Source organism: Nymphaea colorata, chromosome 6 (genome assembly GCF_008831285.2).
Source record: "Nymphaea colorata isolate Beijing-Zhang1983 chromosome 6, ASM883128v2, whole genome shotgun sequence".
NCBI classification, from domain to species: domain Eukaryota; kingdom Viridiplantae; phylum Streptophyta; class Magnoliopsida; order Nymphaeales; family Nymphaeaceae; genus Nymphaea; species Nymphaea colorata.
The window spans coordinates 16,751,314-16,765,825 of NC_045143.1; the positions used below are offsets into that span (position 1 = coordinate 16,751,314).

A 14,512-nucleotide genomic window follows, 5' to 3' on the forward strand; every position below is an offset into this window, starting at 1 on the left:
TGCTGATACTAAATAGTAATAATAACAATAATTGCTATTATTATTTTTGTTGTTTTTATTATTATTGTCCACTGTTTTGTTAGGTCAGTACAGATAGATAAGACAGAGCGAAGACCGTTTCAAAAGCCAGGCAGAGGTTTGAGCGGTGGTTGACACATGGCATGACCTCTTGCACCCTTTCTGTCGCTCACATTCACATTTTCCATAGTTCTCCCAACCTTTCAGGAGCAACAAAACACCTCCCTGTCTTCTCTTTCTCTCTCTCTCGCTCGGCGCCGTTTCGATCTTTCTTTGTTGGATACCATCAAACGTGTTCTTCAGACAACCACCGTCCACCATGGAACTTTTCTCCGGCGAACCTCCTCCTCCTCCTCCGTTGTCTTTCTCATCATCATGCCTCTTTCAGGCTTGATCAAATTTCACGTTACATCTTATACATAAGTAGAACGAAATCGACCCTTGTCTTTCTTTCTCAATGAACAATCAACAACGCTGAGTGGCCGACAGAGAGAGAGAGAGAGAGAGTTGAGTCTTCGAAGATGAACGACCTGTTCTCACAATCCTTCAGGCGGTACACGGACCTGAAGAAGCAAGCCGAACATGACATGGAGAACGGAGTCGGCGGGGAAGACGGCGAGGATATGGCGCCGAAGGACGACGCCAACCTCGACCACTTCTTTGAGGTGGTGGAGAACGTGAAGGAGGACATGAAGGCCATGGAGAAGCTCTACCGGCAGCTGCAGGACACCAACGAGGAGACCAAGCGGGCTCACAATGCCAAGACCGTGAAGGAGCTGCGCCAGAGGATGGACTCGGATGTGGGGCAGGTGCTCAAGCGGGCCAAGCTCATCAAGGCCAAGATCGCCGCCCTCGAGCGCTCCAACGCCGCTCACCGCAACATCCCCGGCTGCGGCCCCGGCAGCTCCGCCGATCGCACCCGCACCTCCGTCGTCAATGGCCTCGGCAAGAAGCTCAAGGACGTCATGGATGATTTCCAGGTAACGTAACTAGTTTTCCTTTTCATAATAGCCTCCTTATTGGTCCTATTTTCAAATCCATGCTCCTCATTTTCCCGTTCCATTTTCTTCTAAAATGAATACATAGAAAAGGAAATGAGTTATCAAATGTGCATCCATTAACGCCATAAACATCAAACGAATACTAATTCACAACAATCAACAACAGGTGTTGGTCAAAGACAAGGATCTGACGTGAGTCAAGCTCCAATCCTGCCATTCTATTGTCTGGGTCTTACAATCAATTAAAATGAGAACCAACATTTAGAAAAAGAACAAGAAAGGATCTCACCCTCGATACAGAGAAAAAGAAAGGTTCTCACCTTTCAAAAAAAACTGATTCATGTGATTTGCCATGCAATGAATCCATCAAGCTGGAATCCATTGAAATGATCAGATTTAGTTTTATTCCAAAATCTCTCTAATGTCATTGGTCAGAAATGTGATTGCAGCTGGTCCATATGCTTTAGAATACTCTTGGTATCCATTGGTTAACAGATAGCCTCTTGTGTTGGAGTCTCCGAATCCAGTTAATGCGTGGTACCAGTTATTTAGTAGCTCCAACTGCATAAGAATTGAATCTCATTCCCACCAACTTGAATTTGAAAATTAGGGCTTGAGGTCAAGGATGGCCGCGGAGTACCGGGAAACCGTGGAGCGGCGCTTCTTCACCATCACCGGCGAGCAACCGGACGAGCAGATGGTGGAGAAGCTGATCTCGACGGGCGAGAGCGAGAACTTCCTTCAGAAGGCCATTCAGGAGCAAGGGCGGGGCCAGATCCTGGACACCATATCGGAGATACAGGAGCGGCACGACGCTGTGAAGGAGATAGAGCGGAGCCTGCTGGACCTGCACCAGGTGTTCCTGGACATGGCCGCGCTGGTTGAAGCGCAGGGCCAGCACCTCAACGACATCGAACGGCACGTCGCCCACGCCCACTCTTTCATCGGCCATGGCGTCGAGGAGCTGCAGACGGCCAAGGAGTACCAGAAGAGCTCCCGGAAGTGGACGTGCATCGCCTTCGCCCTCGGCGTTGTCCTCATCCTCATCCTCATCATGCCGATCCTGACTCCCATCTTGACTCGCCTCTGATTCATCACGGTTGCAGAGGTGGTGGATTTGACGGTGCACCACGCACGGTGGTCGTGATGGTGGTGGTGGATGATGATGATGCGGAGCATCACGCACATAATTCATAGCTTTCATGGCTTTTTGTGTCGTGCGCGGATGCTTCTTGGTGGTCTCTTTGCATTTTCAAACTCACGGTATCATGGGATCCATTGATGGCTTGTTATGTAGGTGCATGAAGCAAGATGCATGATGCCTGGTATTGTTGTATATTACCAATCTGTAGTTGCATTGGAAGTTACCGAAGCGCGCTTTCTGGTCCTTTGTTTGCGGTTTTCACCAGAAGGAAAGATTTCGCAGCTATTATTCTTGGAAAATCGTTCCACTTGTTTCACTTTTCCTATGGAAAATCCTTAGCAATCTCGATCATAACTTGAGATCTGCTGCACCGATACAAACACTCACAGGATTTACGTAATTAAACGCACTAACATTTTGAAAAAGAAAAGTTGTATGGCGAATTAAGAAAAAACAAGACTCCCAGGATGTGTGTGAACCTCAAGCGATATGAACCAGCAGGTGGCTAGATCAGTTTACTTTTTCGATTTTCTTGACCAAAACATCGCCGTGTAGATGTGACTTACAACGCTAGTTTGAGGATCGGCCATTAATCATGTTTATCGAATCTGAGAGTACATCTTTAATTCATCGTAAATATTTAGCTTGTTCTTACCAGCGCTTTTGAAATATCGACATATATCAAATCCTATACTAGATATGTGAGGTTCCTGTGATTTGAAGGTCGTAAAGATCTACCTTTTCTATGATTTAGTTATGGTAGTTGTAGCTCTTATTAATTTTGACTGCATGGCTCACATGATCGTTCCTGTCTTTGGGGTCGAATACGCTGTCCATGTGTTGAACCTTCGATGCCAGTTAGTCTTGAAAAGGGTGTTCTGCTTTTCCAATTTTGTCCTGATAAAGAGATTCTCGAACAAATATATATATATATATATGTCATAGTTTGGTGCCATCGAAAACTGCCACGATGGATAATTTTGCGCCTGAAACTGCTTCAGACAAATCAAGTTGCAGCGCAATAATGGCCTCATATGGTAAAGTCCCTTTATCAAGTGACAGTCCTGCCATTCTGATGCCTAAATATTTCCATGATGCTGTGCTCATAAGATGCTGTTAGTCCAGGTTCACCTTCAAATTAAAGCAACCAATTGTAACGACCTCACATTTTGATTTGGCCCTGAATGTAACGTGAATCACCGCAGTTTCAGAGAGACTCGTGCTACAGATAACCATTTTCAGTCCAGGGCAGCACTGTACATTGGGGTGGCTTCTCCCCATCCCCATCCCCAGCCACCACCCTCCGCCAATTTAAATTCATCTTCAAAAGCTTTATCATGTTCAATAAATGACTCGATCTAACTCTCCATAATTAATATTTGAGATACTTCATTGAAGAGAAAATCATGGTGTGCCTAGTTCATTCTTCTTCGAAGCAAATAATAAAAAACCCACAACTTTTAACAAGTTGATTCGATCACCAAGGAGATTCAAATCCAGGAAATGCTAACTAGACATACCTTGGCGTACATGATTAATTCAAATACTCAACTAGGCATTTCACCATGTTAATTTCTCAATGAGATGGCTTTCACTGGATTGAATGATCCCAATGTCTATTGTCACTGCCATTTTAATATGTATTCGGAAAGACTGAATGGTTTGATCCAGCTGCGTCACTTTCTTGTTGGGGTCGGTTTTCTTGCAAATCTTAAAGTTCATCTCTTCTCGTTGATATATAAATGTCATGCAAGGAAGCATTGTATAGGTCGAGTTACGAGAGATTCAGTTTATCGGCAGAAACGGCAACCAATTCGATCTGAAATGGCCGGTTTTCGATCTGCTACAGTTGAGTTATACGAGACTCAGTTTATCGGCCAAAATATCAACCGATTCGATGCGAAATGGCTGGTTCGATGTGCTGGGATGTCCAGGGTCAGGGATTGCGTTTGGATAGAACATAGTTCTTACCATATCCAGCTAATTACATACTGCTTAATGCCAGTTGTGGCACTCAGACTCAATTAAATATAAGAAAATAGGAAATCACATCCAATATATATATATATGTGTGTGTGTGTCGAAATAACAGATATCATTCAGATTTGGTAGGAAAAGAACCTCTCTACCACATGCGAATCCTATTTGGGATGTTCATTTTCTTATACGTTTCGAATTCTTCCGCTTGGGCCTGAAAAAAAATCTCTGGTACTGTTGATATCATTCTGCCATTTTTGTAAACCTTTTTCCAAGAAGTGCTCTTCATCCCGCTTTCTTAATCGTCCTGCAGTTGTTTCTTAATCGACCAGCCATTTCGCATCGAATCGGTTGCCATTTCGGCCGATAAACTGAGTCTCGTATAACTCGAGTGTAGCAGTACGAACCGGCCATTTCAGATCAAATTGGTTGTCGTTTCTGCCGATAAACTGAATCTCTTGTTACTCGACCTATCCAATGGTGCCTTCCATGACACTTATATATCAACGAGAAGAGATGAACTTTAAAATTTGCAAAAAAAACCGAGCCCAACAAGAAAGTTACGCAGATGGATCAAATCATTCAGTCTTTCGGCATTCATCTCTTCTCTCACACCGTGTACTTGGAGGACTTCTCTGTCCAATCATAGACGAAGAAATGCTTCATATATATATATACACCCCTCAGCTCTCTCACCTACGCAGCCTCATGCGCAACACACAAACTCGATGTAGAGCATGAAACATTTGGATGGCTAGAAAAATCTGTTTGCATATATATATATATATCATCAGCTCCCTCACCTACACAGCCTCATGCACAACACACAAACTTACTGTAGCGCTATATATATATATATATATATATATGTCTTCCATTGGAGCTCAACTGTTTAGATAAGCGGACAAACTTGAACGAGCCGCTCTCGCAGTTTCTTGCAACATTGAAGTTTGACTTCATTGGTACAAGTGGCGCAACAATAGCCACATCATAACGTGCAGCAAGGAAAATATTGATCAACACATTTTAACTTGCAATATTGACCACATAATGAAGAACAATCAAGGCCTCATGATGCTGCCCAAGTAATACAATCTTGTGATGCAATTGTCAGCGAGGATTTAATACGGAGAAGGACGTGGCACTGAATAAAATATTTTATATGATCCGCAAGTTGGTGATAACGAAGTCAGCTTTCGGCGACATTACGATGTAATATGACAAGATTTGTATATATTTATAGTATTATAAGCATCATGGCAAGGAACATCTTGGTGTTTTTTCAAACAACCAATATTGTATGAGAAAGTGACGTGAACGTGTGGAGTCATTTTTATTTAGAATTTGGAAATTTGCTTTGATTAGACTGGAAACATAAGAGTCTTCGGCCACCCCATGAAAGAAGAATAATTATTGAAAACTTAAAACATGAAGCCAATGGTTAGGCTTGTCTTAAATATCAATTTTTTCTGAATTTAAAATATGGAAGTCAATGGAAACCTTGTATATATCACGATATTTTCCATTTGTGTATACGCTGGCGGTAGGCCTTGAATCAACCGCACAATTAATAAAATACAATTTGCTTGAGGAAAAAGGTATTCGCAGCCTCTTTGCTGCTAAATTACTAACCATTGTTGAAGGACAACGGAATATTCATATTAGTTGAAAAACTTGAAGAATAGCGAAAGATTCCCAAGCAAGATAAACTAATTCAGCAACAAGGTGACTTACTTAGTGTCTAGTTAATTCATGATATATATATATATATAACATATGCGAAATCATCCCCACTAAAAATACAGAGCAATAATGTCGTATTTAGTTGGAATCTCCAAGTGAATCGCATTTGATTGGACAGATCTTGCTCGTTTATGGAACTTCCTATTTCACAGTTAACTGTGTGTGAAACTCGAGACGACCAAGTTGATAACTTTTGTCGCAATAGAATCTAAAAAACATAAAAGAATATGTATTGTCATATAGCAGATGGTCCTTATCGTTAAATTAGTGTGCTTCAATATCGCAGGATACCATGAACATGGTGAAATTGGTTTTATGTCCTTCAAAGTTGACCAGGATCTGTTGGGTCGCTGTTAACTAAATCTCTTAACAAAATTCTACACATGGGCCTCCAGACTGCCACCTCCTTTTGGTGAAAGATCTGCAAGCATTTTTCTTTCTTCTTCTTCTTTTTTTTTTTTAATCGATCGATACACAAGTAAAACACTGCTTCGCGACCTTAACTTGCTGATAAGGAAAAAAGGATTGGTCACGGACGAAAGGTTTTTTTTTTTCCTGTCTATTATACGTGCACTTCGTGTATTTCACTGCCATTGTCTTCTCTGATGTTCCTGTTCCAGACGCCGGAGGTTCTCAGACATGGTATTCCTACAGTAAGAATTAAAAATATTATCATGGTTCATATTAAAAGGAGATCCTAAAAAGTTTTTAAATACTTATCAAAAGAATGACATGGCATACACAGGGAAGCGATAAGGTGCAGGAAATGCTATAAATTGTTGGTCCAGTCAAAAGCGTTACAACCATTCATCGGATGAGTTTTAGAACTTCTTTGCTTTTGGTTTCTTAATTAATGGGGAAATTAAAAACCAATATGTAGTTTTTTTTTTATACCATTAGTTTTTGGTGGGCAGGGGGATGGGGCATTAGGACATAGATATTCAAAGATCCGGATGCATAAGTGCATCTATTATGGATCAAAGCACAAAATCTTGCGAAAGATCTTGCAGGAATGAAAAAACTTTTGAATCAATTGTTTTGTATCTTTAAGCTGTCTGCGTGATATGGGAAGTGCCTGCTTTTCATCATTCATAAAGGACAAATATCGCCCAACGATTTAGACCACATATGTAGCACTTTAGCTAGAAGCCAAAACTGTTTGTGACTGATGAAGATACAATTACAACCATGCAAAAGGCTGTGGCGGATGCGAGAAAAGGCAACCTGATCTCCACCTTGAAAATCATGTTCAGGAGCGTTGATCTTGGAGAAGAAAATTTCCAGATTTTTAGTCACTTCGCATATGATACAGTTGATTTTTTTTTTTTGGCGTCATACATACACGCCCTGAAAGAGAGCCAGAACTAAGAAACACCGCAAATTGGAGCCATACTTTTCTAGCAACTTGGATCTTCTACATAACCTTTTGCTAATGGATTTTCTTTAGCTACGAATTTGTGTTTTCTGTATTGTTTCACACAATTTAAGATTTTAGATTTTTTTTTTACCAGAAAAACTAGTAATATCCGATTCTTTCCTGCTAATCTTTCTGAAAATCAAGCCCCAATTTATCAGCAACCCGATTTGAGTAACGCGCGAATTTGGGAAATGGGGTTATCCTTGAAGCGATGAACTGGAGAAACCATGGGTTTCCTCCGCATTGCTGTCTTCACGCGAACTCGAAGTGGGTGGCCCACACCACCTCTTTCCATCCAATAAAGGCCACCTTTTCTTCTTTCTTTGAAAAGCGTGGGTCCCACGTCAAACCCGAAGAGCCTTCAAAAACCAACCACAGGCGATGACGGTGTCCAAGTAGGGGTGTGGGTCCCACACACGAAGAATTTCTTCATCGCTTTGATCCTGCTCCATGGCCATGTCTCCACCGGCCAACAGAAGATCCCGGAACTTTCAGGATTTTTCGACAAGAATCAGTTCAGGCGCGTTCGCTCATGCATTGAGCTAAAAGCGACCAAACAAGATCACAATTCTGCAGCTCGAGTCCTTCTTTTTTTTTTTTTTTTCTTTTTTAAGTTGAACCACAAAACAATCTAAAGATTTAAAATCGATCTCCGATCATGCAGTCTCAAAGATCACAAGCAAATGCGTCTTTGATCTCTGAACAATTATAGTTCCGATGTTTGTTTCTTTTTAATTGAAGCCATTCTCTAGGTGGTACTGAGCTACGACAGAGCCTGGCCGGTGCCGATGACGCAACCTCGAAGGCAAAAAAATTCAACTCCACTAGCGAATGGGTCCCGCCGGCCGACGCGTAGCAATGATACAACGTGTGCTCTGTGGAATGTCTCTGGTACTTGTGCCCTCCTGCAAAAAAGAGGTTCCAGTCTGGGCCTCTCGCGGGTTGAGCCCAGGAAATATGATGAATATGAGTGCAGGACTGGGCCCACCGTCGGTCGAGTCTGTGCCTAACCTTTTCTCTCTGCAAGTCGGTCCTTGGTCAACGCTGCGAGATCTGTGCTGAGAGCTGCCATGGCTGGGTCGGGTACAGGCAAACAGGTTCTTAATTTGGCCTCCCAAAGTTGGCTACGCTGGATTGTTTTTCAATTAAAAAAAAAAAAGGTGTAGCGTTTGAACCTTAAGGGTGTTTGAAGGTTTGGAATTTTTATTCAAGAATAAAAATTTTAGAATCATAATTCATTCTCAAATTAAAAAGGAATAAAAATTGTAGGTTTCAGTTTCTTAATTTCATAAACAAAATACGTTATTTGTTTAACAAATTTGATTTCTTAAGAAAACATTTTTTATTCTAAAATTCAATGGTTCTAGATATATCAAACGTCTCCTAAAGAATTATTTAGGAATAGGAATGTTATGTTATTGTCAAATATATCTAATTCAAAAAGCTGTTAGGTTTATTGAACACTTAAGCAAGTGCTTTATCAATCTACCCACTTATCGAGACACTTATCAAGACAGCACACATATGTATTGCTATTATTCCCCAACAACCCATAAAAGATCGTTTGACCGTAGAAACACTTTGTGAGGGTCATCCAAACGTTCCTTTAATTTTTATACATCAAACATTAGGCAGTTGTCATCCTTACAATATATTTCTTAACTATGCATACTTTTAAGGCGACATTTATAAGAAGAACAATGTGTCTTGGAAAGATACGTTCGATGTCGTTATTAAATATTACAATACTTTTTTGTAAACGGTTACATGCATAACAATTCTAACAAAAACAATGTGTTTTTGAAACATATGTTCCTGAGACATTTTTAATTCAAAAAAATATGTTGTGATTATGGATGTTGTTCTTAAATCAAACAACGTATTTTGTAAATACACATTTTATTCTTCTCAAATGTTCTTTTAAAAAATTATACCAATAAGTAACGAAGTTTTTGAGCACCCATAGCTTAAGAATTTGAATTAAAACTCAGTCATATGCACGGTTCATTCAGGCCCAGCCCAGGACTCGGAATACGGCAAACCCCGAGGCTAAGCTGTTCCTAACCATCCCGGTCCAATATTGGATAGCACAATCACGGACGACCCGGATCCACCGATACGGGGAATCCGACTCCCAAAGTCCAATCCGATTCTACCGTGAGAATCCCGACACGCGATAGGGGCCCCGAGACTTCCTCCAATCGGTCGTCGTCCCAGGACCCGCTTCCGCAATCCGACGTGGCAAGAGGAGAATTTTCGACCGAAAGTGGGTCTCCACATCATGAAAGGGCAGTCCGGATTACAAGGCTTCCGGCGGTAGCAGATTTGGTCCCCTCCGTTGGTCGCCGACGCACCGGCAGGCCCCTGAGCGGTCGCCACGTACAGGCAACACAGGTCGGACGACGGCCCACCACCGCCGTGAATATTCCGCCGGACTTTTCTTTTTCCCCTTCTTTTTCTGTTTCTGCAAATTTCTTTTCACTTTTCTTTTCCCTTTCAGCAAAAGGAACTTTGAGGCGTCCACGTTTTTTTAACTTTTCAGTGGTGAGGCCCAAGCTAAAGAGGGACGAAGAACAGGGACCGTTGAGTTCAGGACCGTGAGGATGTTTCTTTCGTTCCACCCAACAACACTAGATGGAGTTGTTACAAGGGCACACAAGACATTAGCTCCCATGGACCAGAGTTTTGGTCTCACTCATGATTATATATATATATATATCATATCTCACCCATCGACCTGAAAATGATGAAATATTCGAAAAATGTAAAAGAGTAAAAAAAAAAAAAAAAAATCAATATCTGATGTTTAGAATGACGTTCATGAGTTGGAAAAGCTAGCCTAGTTGATTTTAGAATTATTATAAACTGTAATCTACGTGCTCGACTTTCTTATTTCAGTTATGTAAATTTTAACATTGAGGATAACTTTTATAGTTATATTTATGAAAACAGCAGAGGCGCTACCAAGCAGTCGGATGAAAAACATGAGAGGCAGGATTTACTGTCGCACACGTACACATTGTCCCCATCAAAACCATCTTTCAAACATAAAGGTTATGTCGTCAGCAGTGACAAAAAATGGCTTTGTAACGATTGATTTTGTTTTCAGGAAAAAAAGAAAGGTGATACGAAACCAGTACTTTCTAGACTTGAGATCGCATACACCTCTGTTAGAGCTTTATTGACTTTGAAAATTAACTTCCAACTATAGTTGTTTAACATTGGACCTGATTCAAACATGAGAGAGAGAGAGAGAGAGAGGTTATAATGAAAAAGTATGCAAAAGCGTGACTCAATCTGGATATTGACACACTTGGATTCCATGGTGATATGCGATGTAAATAGACTTCGTTTACCAAATTTGATTTCATGTAACTAAAAATAATAGAAGCTGCACAATATTTTTAAAACTTGGGTGTTATAGTCGCAACTTGTCAAACGGCTTATGAAAATACAAAAGTTGGTATCTTTTACAAAAATTTTAAAGTGTACAAAGTTTGTAAAGCGTATACATGTTTGCTATCTATTTTCACAGAACCCGCAATTATATCATGTTATCATTGGTATCGCAGTTGAATTATTTTTACAAAAATGATATAGAGAATCAGGCCAAATCGACCATGTTGAGTTGCACAGAGTCGACCTACCCGTTTTTTTAAGCTACTTCTACATTATAAAATGCCAAAGAAAATTGAATATTGATTTTAGTTAAATCTGCGAGATCTTATGTGACCCATACAGAAAGTTTAATATTAATTTTATGTTTACAAAGTGGATTGGTTACGGTTTTGATCGTGGTTCCTGTAACAACGACAACCATATTCTAGAGCTCTGCTGCTGCTTCTAATCTAGTGCAATTAAAAATCTATTCTATTTCGAATCATATATAAGCCCATTTTACTGGATATGGTTGGGATTTTGATTATTTCTGAATTCAATTGCATGCAAAAGTTTCAATTGAAATTCTAGTTTAAGCACTTGAATCTGCATCCCATTATGCATTCAATTCAATGTAACCCTAAAAGTAAACGTCCTCTTCATCAGCGACAAAATTTTCCAGCGAAAGCGTAGCTTCCTCGAAACCCAATCGGAAGGGAAAGCAGGAGGAAACGGCCACTCAAAACCGTAAGGGTGAAGAAGCTCAACTTGTTAAAGCTCGGTTCATGAATGAGTTCGAACAGATCGGCTCATGAATGAGTTCAAACAGAGTTATTTGTTTAAAGAGTCGAGCTCGAGTTCATGAGACGACTTGTTCAAATATTCGAGCTAAGTTCAAGTTCAACACGTAATTATCAAGTCGAACTCGAGTCTTAATCGACTTTGTCGAGCCTTAATCAAGTCAATATATTCAAACGAGTTTACGTGTTTGTCGAGCCTTAATCAGGTCGAATGTGAGCTCAAAAAATGAATACCAATTCTATTCAAATGAGTTTATCGAGCCATAATCGAGTCGGGCTCAAGCTAACAAGTAATGATGAATGTCAATTTCATTCAAACGAGTTTTGTCAAACCTTAATCAAGTCGAGCTTGAGATCAACACGTAACTGTCGAGTCGAGCTTGAGCTGCTTCCATCTTCAGCTGGATCTGAGTCGAATTCGAGGTTTCGTTGGGCGAAAAACTGTAAATGAATAGTATGACTAAATCTAGCAGCACAAAAGTCGTTGTAAAAGAAGATCATCTCTTGGTCGGTAAAAGAGAAAGGCGGAGGTTTCACTTGCTATAGTTGTTGGTGGGAGAGCTTTTTATGTTTAAGCGTACACGACAGATGCACATAGGCCGGAAATCTTTTCACCCGCGACCTGCAGACGCGAGGTTGTAGCTTTGTCCTACCAAGGCAGGAAATGGCCCTAATTATCCCTTTTTTGTGTAAATTCTATAGATAAATTTTTGATACATCGAATTTCGGAGGTTGAGTACTCTTCAACTTCAAGAAAAGCCCACGACTACAAGCATGAAGAAACAAACAGACTTGTGCTTTGCAATCGAAGTTTTTTAATTTCTCTGCATTTGAGCATGTGGTGATCGTTTCAATTGATTTGACAATCCTAATATTATCAAAAAGTTATTGGTATAATAAAAACTCCTTTGTGTTGAATTTCTTTCATTTAATTGCTCCTTTTATTGTATATAATGTAAAAACTAAATCAAATAAAGTTAACATTTTAAAGTTTTTTTTCACATTCGCTCGCAAGGGTTTACTGTGATTTTTGTTTTATATATATATATATATATATATTCAAGGTCGGCATTGACGTGGCTTGTCGTCACTATTCAAAGAAGCCAAACTTTAGACTTTTGCGGCAATTGGATCATATACACGGCCGCCGCCACCACTAATAAGACTGATCGTCGCAAAAGGACAAAAGCTAATTACGGGCCCCAAGCTCATCGACCATGGACATTTCGGTAATTTTGTACAAATATAAAAATGGGACCGGTGATAGAACCTCATGAGTTTGGAAGTCGTATGTTCATCTCCGCACTTACCTAAAAGAACGACGCAACGCATCCATTATTTCGGATGTCAATTATGAAAGAAAGATGATGAGTCACTGTTCATTGTTTGGAATATATAAAGTGAAATAAAAGCTCATTAACCGAAAGAGTAACGCATGAGAAATAAACTATTAAAACGCCACGATGCTCCAAGGCAATCAGGAGAGAAAAAAAAATTACAAACATATTAGTGTTTGGATGACACTTCAAGACAGATTTTGGAAAGCAAAACAATTTCTCCTTTTGGAGTGTTTGAATGACACCAAAAAGAAAACCTGGTTTTCAAAGAAAAATAAAATAAAATAAAAAAGGAATTGGATAACATGGTGGTCCCAAGTTGTTTATAAAAAATGAGTTTTAGATGTGTCATCAAAAACACAAACCAATTTTTAAAAAACGATTAAAAATGTCTTTTCACCAAACCAATCTTTTCAAAAAAAACTTTTTATGAGGGTTTTAATGTTGATTTTATATTAGTAATTAAACCCATTGGCAAGTTATAAAATAAGTATTGTTAATTTGGATTATGTTCATGCTATGCTTCCAATTTTGTTCTATTATGTCAGTCACTTGGGGTTGATAATTATTTTGAGGTTCGGAAATTGGCTCGGGTCGATGGTTGATAATCGGGTCGATGGTTGATAAGTGGCTTGTGATTAGTTTCAGTTGCATAAGCATTGCTTGGCCCTCCACCTTTTTTTTTAATGGGTGAGTGGTTCATTTCATAGCTCATAAGAGAGGCAACAGCCCCCCTTTTTGTGTCTGTTTTTTGGGTTTTCACAGAATATGCTTCGGACTTTTTTATGGATCAGAAGTAGAACGCACTAGGACGTGACAATGACCACTTCAAGACTCAGACCCGAGTCTTTACAAAAGCCGAACCACCTCTTGGGGTAGCCCTCCACCCCCTACTCTCGATCCTCTACAATGCCTTTTTCTTGTTCGAAAAGGATAGAACCGATGCACTAGTCGATCCATGTCAACCACTTGCACATGTGCTGCTTTTAGATATGAGGAGGAAAGGTTTTGGCTCTCCCTCAAGCATAGGGATATTCCTCCTGCACTAAAAAAATGTTGATCCGTCTACTGGTCGGATGTAGAATTAATTAAAACTGCGTGCGTTTTCTATGAATCAAGATTCAACCGTCCAAGTTTCTCAATTTACAAGTATCGAATCTCATTCACTCATAAAAACGAAAAATCCATTCGAGCGTGGACTTTGAGGGTCCTAATCACGTAGATCACATCCACAGTCACAACTTTGAAAATGAACTTCTGAATTCAGTTGTTATATATAAATATACAAAGTGCACAAGATCCATACAATATTTACGTACATTTTAAGCGGTGTAATGCGTCAAATAGGCCCTTTTCCAACATCATCCACTGCGACTTTTCACCTTAAGCACCATGTAAGTAACTGTTAAGGTGGAAGGAAAAGTTGTAATTGAACACTATCAATCTTGAAAAGGACATTGCAACAAAAGAGTGAAAAACAAAGCAAAACCGAGCACGAAACAGAAGAACAGATGAAAAGGGCAGCGCAAGATATATCTAACCTTTCCCCAGCACAAAGGCCAAATTTTCTTTTCCTGATACGCCTCTTCCCCCATTTAAAAAAGAATTTAGGCAGCTTCCTGGAATGTGCCCCCAGCGAACGATCACCTCATATGCGGGCCTTAAAAGTGGTGGGAGCCAGTGGCATTTTGATATTG

General features: G+C 40.1%; 1 protein-coding gene across 1 annotated transcript; it reads left to right on the forward strand.

Moving 5' to 3' along the window:
- Positions 1-253: 253 nt before the first annotated feature.
- LOC116256383 (syntaxin-124-like) lies at positions 254-2,397 on the forward strand. Its single transcript, XM_031632741.1, has 2 exons — positions 254-998; positions 1,630-2,397. The coding sequence occupies exons 1-2, from the start codon at positions 540-542 to the stop codon at positions 2,107-2,109; spliced, it is 939 nt and encodes a 312-aa protein (XP_031488601.1). The 5' UTR covers positions 254-539; the 3' UTR covers positions 2,110-2,397.
- Positions 2,398-14,512: the final 12,115 nt, after the last annotated feature.